This window comes from Temnothorax curvispinosus, unplaced genomic scaffold (genome assembly GCF_003070985.1).
Source record: "Temnothorax curvispinosus isolate PA1 unplaced genomic scaffold, ASM307098v1 QBEX01009425.1, whole genome shotgun sequence".
In the NCBI taxonomy this organism is placed as follows: domain Eukaryota; kingdom Metazoa; phylum Arthropoda; class Insecta; order Hymenoptera; family Formicidae; genus Temnothorax; species Temnothorax curvispinosus.
The window spans coordinates 1-10,123 of record NW_020219205.1 but is presented as its reverse complement, the minus strand read 5'-3'; the positions used below and the strand labels follow the sequence as shown (position 1 = coordinate 10,123).

Below are 10,123 nucleotides of genomic sequence, written 5' to 3'. Positions count from 1 at the left end.
CAGCGTGCGGCGTTGCCACGTCGCCACGCTCGAGTTGTGAAAATCAGCGCTTGAGCACCGGAAACCAAACTTTAATTATTAATTTAAAAAAAACTGTACGGTGGATCGTGTTCACCTTCAACTATAGGCTTTTTCACAGTGTCCTCTTTCTATCGATATATATTGTTCGGACATTTTTGGCAAAAGATTTTTCGGAAACTCGTGTTATTCATAAGAAAATATCTCTTTTCCTATTAGACCAATGTTAAAATCACCTAATTTTGAAATTAAATATCTTGAGAACGGGACGGTGAATTATCTTCCTTCTGGGCTTAATCGATTCAGGAGAGTTCCTTCTTTCGATATAAAAAATAAAACCTATCACTTTTGGCAAAAGTCGTTTATCATCGAACTACCTTAACTGTAATTAATAAAATAAAATAGCACGAATAAAAGACGTCAATATTTCAGTAAGATATACTTTTATTGTATTGTTGCTATTAATTGTCCTTATTTATATAATATGTTTTATACGATACACTATGTAAATGTATGTACGAGACTCGTATAAATAAAATAATATTACGAATACTATTTTCATCTACATCTAATGATACTTATTTTCGGAATACTGTGATATGTATAGACTGATAGTGTGATATTATAGAAAGATACGAATAAGTGCGAAAAAGTCATTCGTTATACATACGACGCGCTTGTAAAATATATATAAAATCATAACAGTTTAATCGCACTTCATTGCACTGGTATTCTTGTCCTTGCGAATCGATTGAAGGTACAAGTTTGGTATCTTCTTCCTCAGACCCAATAATCGTTCAATAATATCGAAGTCCTTTTGATAAATATCCATATTTTGATGAAATTGCAAGAATTCTATTTTGTCTAGGCCTAAAACATTACAAGAGATATTGATTACTACCGTGTTAATATTTATATTAATCGACATATCTTTCATATAAAACTTGTATTTAGTTGATACTTTACCATAACATTCCTCAATAAGAACTGCATAAGAATTGAGACCGTTATGCATGGTTGCATCTTGTTCTCCCAGACGTAAAATATTCTCTATTCTGTTCAAACCGACCTGAACGATCTTGACATCCATAACAGTAACCAAGTCACAGAGTGGCGGAATACATCCTTGCATTGCGAGGTATCGAATTTGGTCGGCCGTTCCGCCACTAGTAGCATTAAATTGTCCATGCAGCTTTTTTGCGTGTTTTGAATTCAGCTTTACTCAAAATCTCGATTAAAACCGGAAAGATATTAGCATCAATCACCGCCTGCAAAATTATATAAAAAAGACGTTAATATAAGTTATTAATATATGATATATAAATAAAGTTATCCTATTATGCTCGAAAGATTGAGACGTACTTGTATTTGTTGAGGATTTCCGGCAGTGATATTAGAGACTGTCCAGCAAGCCTCTTTACGAACACTTTCCCGTGGCAAACTTAAGAGATGTAATAGACACGGTAATGCCGAGCAATTTAATACAACTTGCGTTTGCACATCATCTCCAGTAACTATGTTACCTACAGCACGAAAAGCCGCGCTTATAACGTTATTTTGTTCATGCCTGAAAACATTTTCATCAATTGTTATAATCCACATTTACATAAAATTAATCTTACATAATAAATCTCATATAAATTTTAATATACATGAGAAGTTCTTCGAGACGTCTGCAAATGCCAGCATCAATAACAGCTTGTATCTTATGTATGCAAAGTTAGCATATCAATTGTCAGCATATAAAAAAAAGTAGAGTTCTCTTTGCATACAACCGAGTTCTATAGTTCCTGATAAATTTTAACAATAGTTCTGGTCATTTAACATAAATAAACGGAAGTTGAGAAGTGATATGCTAACTTCCCGCGAAGTCAGTATATCATATAATTTTTTCGAAATTTACTCCAATGAATTTTATAGTTTTTGACGAGTTCTATAGTTCTATAACATAGTTCTGATTATTAACTATCTCTAAATAATTATTAACAATTATTATCAGCATATCACTCGTACTAGAGTGATATGCTATGCTTCTGCGACAAGTTCTCGGCTCGTTTGAGATTTTAAACAATAATTCTAAACCCCCTGACGATAGTTCCGTACAGTTCTGACCACTGGCTACCTTTAAATAATTATTAACAATTATTATCAGCATATTACTCGTACTAGAGTGATATGCTATGCTTCTGCGATAAGTTCTCGGCTCGTTCGAGATTTTAAACAATAGTTCTAAACTCCCTGACGATAGTTCCGTACAGTTCTGACCACTGGCTACCTTTAAATAATTATTAACAATTATTTTTCAGCATATCACTCATACTAGAGTGATATGCTATGCTTCTGCGACAAGTTCTCGGCTCGTTCGAGATTTTAAACAATAGTTCTAAACTCCCTGACGATAGTTCCGTACAGTTTTGACCACTGGCATAGCTCTTGTATTCTTTGTTCAGCTTGATATGTTGTATATTCCACCTGTTTCAGATATACGGCATTTTTAGCGAGCGGGATTTATGGCATAGTAGAAACAGTCTGTAAACATCAAAATATCCTAAGTGTTCTAAAAGTAGTCAGTGGTCAGAACAGTACGGAACTATCGTACTCTAGTACGAGTGATATGCCGATAATAATTGTTAATAATTATTTAGAGATAGTTAATGGTCAGAACTATATTATATAATTATAGAACTCGTCAAAAACTATAAAATTCATTGGAGTAAATTTCGAAAAAATTATATGATATGCTGACTTTGCGGAAAGTTAACGTATCATTTCTCAACTTTCGTTTATTTATGTTAAATGACCAGAACTATTGTTAAAATTTATCAGAAACTATAGAACTCGGTTGTATGCAAAGAGAACTTTACTTTTTTTTTATATGCTGACAATTGATATGCTAACTTTATACACATGCTGGTACCTCCATACGACATAACGCACTATGTCAAAGCTTGTGCGTTACTTACGTCCACGATTACGATCCTCGTAGATCGGCTACGCCATGTCATGTGCTTTGGCCTTTCCTCTAATAATAGTGCATCTACGAACATTACAACGTCGTTAAAAACAAAGTTAGAATCATTAAAAACAAATACGTCAAATATATCAACTCCAATAGGGCTTAGTAGTAAGTACACATTTATTATATATCTTATGTATAGTTTTAGTATATCTGCAATATTATTTCCTGATTTGTTATATATAAAATACTTTTTTTAATTAAGATGTTTATTGTAGAAAAACGTATAAAATACTCTTCCGTCAAAGTATACCTATATGTATTTTCTACATCTTTTTCTTCTTTTTGCAATTAAATTTTTCCTTTTATTCAAGTTTTAATGGTATTTGTTGCGCATCATTGAAGAAAGCCTTTTCGTCAAAATCGTCGCCCTCGATCTGCCGAAAGATCTTCGCCTCTTTCGCTCGCACGGTAATCCTCGCTACCTCGCGTTTCTCCTCTGAGAGCTGAAAAACGGTAATAATTATTATATTTTACTTTCAATTTTTAGTTTTTCTTACAGAACTATTACGTACTAAAAGGCAAATAAACCCTACCTTATTTAAAAATAAGTTATTTCTGTCAATTAATAAATTATAATAAAAAGGTTATGTAGGTATTAAAGTTTACTTTATTCTAAATAGAAAAACAATTTTTTCTCAAATAAACATTCTATAGACAACTTAAAATAAAGACTACTTTGGGCTTTTTATTAAAATATGGTATTATAATAAGGCCCGAACCTTTTTTAAACAAACATTCCGGAAAACTTTAATACATAAAAGAATTTACAAAATAACGAAACATATTACATTTAGAGAACTTTAAAAAACGAACAATAATGGCAAGTACTAGATAAATTAAAAAGTACTAGACAAATAAAAAATGTAATAAAACTTATGAATCTTTATCGGGAGTTTTTGTAAAACGCTGCTCATTGCTTTCTCAAAGCTTTATGAGCGAAATAAAATAGGAGCAATGATAGCAATCTGTAATGAAGAGAAAGCAATGTGCAAGTTTCTAATTTGCACACTTTTTTCTACCTCTATTTTATATATATTACTTTTAAATTTAGTTGATTAGACCCAATTTTATACGCAATCAAAGGTTTATATACAAAGTTTACAAAAACAAAGCTTCCAGCCTCTATGTCGCAGAGGAAGCTTTGTTTTTGTAAACTTTGTATATGAACCTTTGATTGTGTATAAAGTTGGATCTAATCCAGAGCTCGGCAAAAAATGCACTTCTTAGCTGGTTTTTCGGCTGGCTCTGCTTAGAGTTATTCTCCTTACCGATGATCGACCCGCGTGAAGTCTATGACTATCTACGCGTTTTTTTTTTTTAAGTGATATCTCTCAATCCACTGATGACTGAAACAACCCTTTAACATAATTGAATAGAAGTTCAACACAATTTCTAGCAGAACAATGACATTATGTGTATCGTGCTTCTGCGCTTTCCTCTGGTGCATTTGTGATAGGTGTCATTAGCCAAGGTTCTAAACAGTAACCTCCATCACCTGTAAATTATATAAATATTTATATATATGTCACTAAATAAAGTAAATAATAAGCAATGATAATATTAACCCAACAGCCACGTTGATCGGTCTTCTAAAATCATATAATCGTATCATTTTATCCCTTATAGCGAAATATCTCTAAATGAAAGCATCATGCACCGTTCCAGGAAATCTGGCATTTATGTTTAATACTTCTAAATCATGGGAGGCTATCTGTAATAAAAAATAAAAGTATGTAATATGTATCAATTTTTTTTACAAAAGTTGAATGTAAAAATGACGTGTATTTATAAATATTATTCGTAATATGTCAACTTACTGCCTGCACATAAATAGAATAAAACCCTTATGATTTGCATACGCTTCTTCATGTTCTTTTGGTCTCACGATAGCCACATATGTACAATCAATACAACCGATAACACCTTTAAAGTTTCTTTCTTCTTGAAATCTGTAAAAATATATTTAAAAAATAAAATATTGGAAAAATATACTGATAATAAATTAGATACAAGACATAGATAAATAGTTATTTTTCTTACAGATAATTTTCTTACAAATATTTCTTACAGATTTATCAGAATCAGTTATAAAAAATAAAAGCATAATTATAAGGCCGATTCTTTCCCTGAAATATATTCCAATGTAAAGACTAGACATTACAAATAATGACGCAGACAATACACGAATCATAAAAAAAAATTAAAATGAAAAATTTGTGAAGTTTAATATATATTCTATTATCGATATATTACTTACTTCCAGCTGAAGCAGATGACAGTCTCACAGTAGTATTGGAAGCAACAAGCTCTTGACACATAGGCTGGATTCGGGGAGCGCGCTATTAGCGCTATTTGCTTGTTCTATCCTTGTTTTACACCTGATGAGCGATAAAGACAGAATGATGCAATAGCGCTAATAGCGCGCTCCTCGAATGCAGCCATTGAGATAGTGTTTGTCATATAACCAGTCATTGTCATCAACATTTTTAGTATTTCTTTTGCATTATTCAGTACATTGGATATTACAGTTTGAAATAAATAATAGATATAAATAAGGAAGTTCCTTGGCACTGGTTTCGTTAGATAATAGATAGGGACAGTGGAAATCTCGTTAATCCATTCATGCGCGTCACTAATTAGATGACGAGGCATTTGTTTACCTTAAAAGAGTCACATACTACGTTTACGCAAGTGTTACTTCTGTACTTACGATATTTCCTTCGCGTAAACGGCATTTTTTTCGTTTCACGCATAATACGCATAATGCATTTGAGATTGTTAAACAAAACTTACTTAATTTCAATAGTTGAATATCTCTTAACTCGTTTTACGACAGTCCTTTACCTGCTCTGCTTGACATCATTCGCGATTCGCGTCGTCGCGATTGCCGCTGTAAGTTCTTCGAGGATTTATCGGATGCGGTAAAGTTTAAAAATTGGCCGTATCAATTGATACATTGAATCACAATTAACCTTAGACATATGTAACTGGAAGGGGCATTGAGCCTTCTTTTTCTTCTTCTTGAGCCGATTGAACGTCGAGCCTGTCTAAAAGTATACCCATCGTAAAAGTATAATACCCATCGTCACCGCAATACGCATGTGCCGCATCGGTGTTTTCGTTCCCATGAGGTCTGTTCATTTTCGCTGCACTTCCGAATTAATGCAATAAGTTAAGCTGAAATTTCATGCGAGCGAAGAAAAGCCAGCGTTTATCCCCACTCCACCTCACTGTAAAGCCAGCGTAGAACAGCTAACGCTATCGCCCCTATCATTTTCATGGAGCGAAGAAAAGCTGGCGTATTACCCCCAGCCCACGCAATGCAAAGTAGCATTTAAACGCTGAGCTAACGCTACTTAACCGACAAGAAGAAGAACTGTGTATAATAAAAATGGAGTATTCCAATTATTATAGACAGTACATCGCGAAAAAAAAAATATTCAAGAGAGGTTGTACCGATGCTGATACAATAAGTAATTAGATGAATCAGTTCTCTATATTAACATGCATGACGGCACCAATGAAAAATGTAGAACATATTTACATATATTTGAGCAATAATTCAGTTACAATCATTTTTTCAATATTTTCCTATCAACATACCCGCAAAAAAATAACTAACAATAAGTTGATAAGTCTTGTATTTAATGTCTTTTCATTATAAACCAATAAATAAAAAGTTTTCGAAAATTATTACAATATAGTAAAAATGATTCCAATAAATTTAACAATTCGATATAAATAGTTTTTATAAATTACTTTTCATTGATGCCATCAGTATGCAAAGAAATGAATCAAGACGATTGCAGAGCGTGTTCAGGCCTTCGTAAAGTTTCCGTAAATTTTATTATATACATAGGAAGAATAGTTAAAGAATAAATTACACCATACTTTACAATCGTACACTACAACACCGTAGTTTACAATCGGCGATCCCTCTCTTGATCGCAAACGAAACCTCGCATGCAAAAAAGTAGAAGAATTTACTACGTGTTGCATGTCTGCAACGATTAATGATCGGTTCAATTTTGCTAGCAATCGACGTCTCAGGATGAAAGCCCCGTCGTCGAGAGTACGCGCACTCTTATTATTCATTCATAGCGTGATATGACGTTGTCTAATAAATATAATCAGCTATGCACAATCCCGTTAGCTCTCGTCGTACAGAGGAGTACCGTCTCCGCTGAGCGACATACTTCGTGGACTAGAATTTGTATGTGGGGTGCCTCGCGGAGATCTGTACGACGGAGTACGCGTAGACGAAGGTCTGCTCCTTCCGGAGGGCGTTGTTCTGCCGACCGGCTCGTCATAGTTACGTGGAGTTCTTCTAGACTCCTCGTACCTGGGCGTCGATCCGCTGAAAACACATTCAACACATTGATGATAATCGAATGAAGAACATTAACATTTCAAATATCAATAATTTTTAATAGGAAAACGTGATCGTTATTTAATACATATTTATTATTGCACTTACGAGACTCGCGAACCGCTTTTTATACGTGCTGCCCAATCCTCGGCGGCCTTCTTCCAATCCGTCGGGTCGCCGAAAGGAGTGGACAGAGGTGGTGTAGGTCTGTGCGATTGAGCAGACCTGTGATGGCTGGGTGTCATCGAGGGCGGCGGCGGGTGCACGAAGGGCCCTTGATGATGGCTAGGGGTTTGTTGGCCGTATCTGGGAGTAGGCTGGCCATGATGCGGAGTGTGATGAGGCGTCTGGTACGCGGTCATAAACGGAGTTTGGCCAGACGGCGTATACGGCGTGTTGGGATACGTGTGTACTCCGCCGTAGCCGGTAGCGCTAGCCGCTCCGGGTGTGTGTGGCGGATAGTGATGCGGCGTCTGATTCGCCACTTGCGATAGCGAGTGCAACATGTGATGTGGGAGGTTCTGTGCAACTCGCTGTATTGCTTCTTGATTCATTCCTGAAACAATATCGATCGAAATAATAGCAATTAATACATTTGCAGTCCTTGTGCTCTTACTTGTGCGTTTCATTTCATTTTAGCGAAAAATTGTAGTTGTTAACACAGAATATATATATATGTAGAATGATTTTATCTTGAAATACAATATTTTTTCCTAGTAAAATATATTTTAACCTATACTAAGATTCCAGGAATTACTTTCATATAAAAATTATGATGACTGACAGTTCGCGGTGATGATATAGACAGACTTACCGCTAACTGTTCCTGGCGTAGTAGTGTAAGGTGTCCTAGAAGTCATCGCGCCGCGTGGTGTACTCGGAGTGGATTGTCCAGGGACGGGATCCCTAAAGTGTTTCTTGAACCAGCGTAGTAGATCGCTCACCCTACCGAACATCTGCGCTCGAAATCTGAAGCCCTCGGATGTCACTGTAACGAACTCGTGGCGACAGCGAGTACGCGGCAGATATATACGAGAGTAGGAACTTTCCAGGATAGGTCTATGGGGGGAAAAAAATTAATGAAATTATTTTTAAATTAAAAGTGAAGAAAATTTTTGGGAAATTGCTGGTGTTACGTGCGTAAACCAGCTACGCGTTTACTTACCTTAGCTGCCGATATGATGTAGGGAATTCCACCAGGATTTTCCTTCTTCTGTTCCTTCAGTATATCCTCTGCTTTGTCTTTGATTCCCTCCACGTTGGGCTTGTAGTATTTGAAGTCCAATAATTCGGAGGCGTAAGCGGCCATGGGATTCACATGTCGAGCGATGATCTCATCCAAATCCTCGAACTCCTCGTTGCCGATCCATAGGCTCTGCGAATTTACAAATATGTAAATCGTTATTTATATAAACATGACTAAATCCCTCAAAGCAAGAATGCAGATCTACTTCATTTTTATGAATGACATTTTCACATATGTCACAGGTGTACAATAGAGTTTCCTACAATATAACAAATACAAATTAACACAATATAACAAATAAATTTATATTACTTAAATAAATAAGAAATAAAAAGCAACCTAACCTATAAGTATGCTTAGTACTGTATAATATATAGATACTAACTTCGTTTGTATTTTCTGGCGATGTAAAATTATCCGTCCCTTCAGCCATACTTATAATTATTTAACTTCTTTCTGATAACTTTTTAACTTCGTTCTTTCTGTGTCACCACGTGTACTTATTTCTCTCTGTGTTTTCGGCGTTCGGCGTTGCTTCGCTAAAAGTTCAACCGTGTTGAACTTTTTAGCTAAGCAACGCCGTAACGCCACCTTGACGAAAATTGATGGAGTGGGGGTAAAACGCTGGCTTTTCTTCGCTCCGTGAAATTGTACCTTTAGAATGAAAGAAAATATATTTGTTTTATTCTAATAAACGAACAAGCCTTCCGGGAAAAAAAACCTCATTACATCGCGTTTGAATATGACAATCTCGGATTTGCCTGCGGAATTTATTCAGGTAACTCATCGCTGGCACATACACAGGCACGAAAGAACAGATCCTTCACAACGATGGCGCTATTAACATTGAATAAACAAGAGGAAACATTGAAGAATATTAAAAAAAGAAAAAACAATGCATGCTTCCGAGAAGATTTAGTAATGGTGATTCTCACTTATTTTTAAGAGCAATAATTGATTGTCACACGCGCAGTAATTCTAATAAATGAATACGTAAATACATGTAAATATCTCCGCAATACTACAAATTACCCAGTGAACACAGTAATATAGTAGCAATGCAACGGCAATGTAACCGAATATAACAGGTTATATCAACCAGAGTGTTACATGTAACTTCTGTACTGTTATACTAGCTGTAATAATGAGCGTAAAAAAAAAAATTATTTTTTTCAAAATTTTATTACCATTTTATAACTAAATTTGTTTCTTAAGATGCAGTCTATGATTATAAATATTTTCTCGTATTTAAAATAACACACTTACCTTGGTGGGATTCGAACTCGGGACCTCTAGATCGTGAGCCAACTGCCTTACGTGGTAGACTACTCCTTAATTTGATGTAAGTGTTATATATAGTCTACATATGTCACAACCAGCGCAAATATATAATTTTTCAAAAATCATCTTAAGAAACAAATTAAGTTTAAAAAGAGTATATAGCTGCACAAATTTTTAATATTGACATTAT

General features: G+C 34.9%; 1 protein-coding gene, 1 long non-coding RNA gene and 1 pseudogene across 2 annotated transcripts; all 3 read right to left on the bottom strand.

The window, feature by feature from the left end:
- Positions 1-477: 477 nt before the first annotated feature.
- Positions 478-2,510, bottom strand: LOC112458997 (annotated as a pseudogene).
- A 1,703-nt stretch (positions 2,511-4,213) lies between these two features.
- Positions 4,214-6,136, bottom strand: LOC112458996. The gene is made up of 4 exons (XR_003041261.1): positions 5,295-6,136; positions 4,855-4,986; positions 4,603-4,748; positions 4,214-4,532 (listed from the first exon to the last, which is right to left on the bottom strand). It is a non-coding gene; the product is annotated as an uncharacterized LOC112458996 (long non-coding RNA).
- A 716-nt stretch (positions 6,137-6,852) lies between these two features.
- LOC112458995 (transcription elongation factor SPT6-like) lies at positions 6,853-8,457 on the bottom strand. Its single transcript, XM_025022866.1, has 3 exons — positions 8,221-8,457; positions 7,515-7,962; positions 6,853-7,394 (listed from the first exon to the last, which is right to left on the bottom strand). The coding sequence occupies exons 1-3, from the start codon at positions 8,360-8,362 to the stop codon at positions 7,187-7,189; spliced, it is 798 nt and encodes a 265-aa protein (XP_024878634.1). The 5' UTR covers positions 8,363-8,457; the 3' UTR covers positions 6,853-7,186.
- Positions 8,458-10,123: the final 1,666 nt, after the last annotated feature.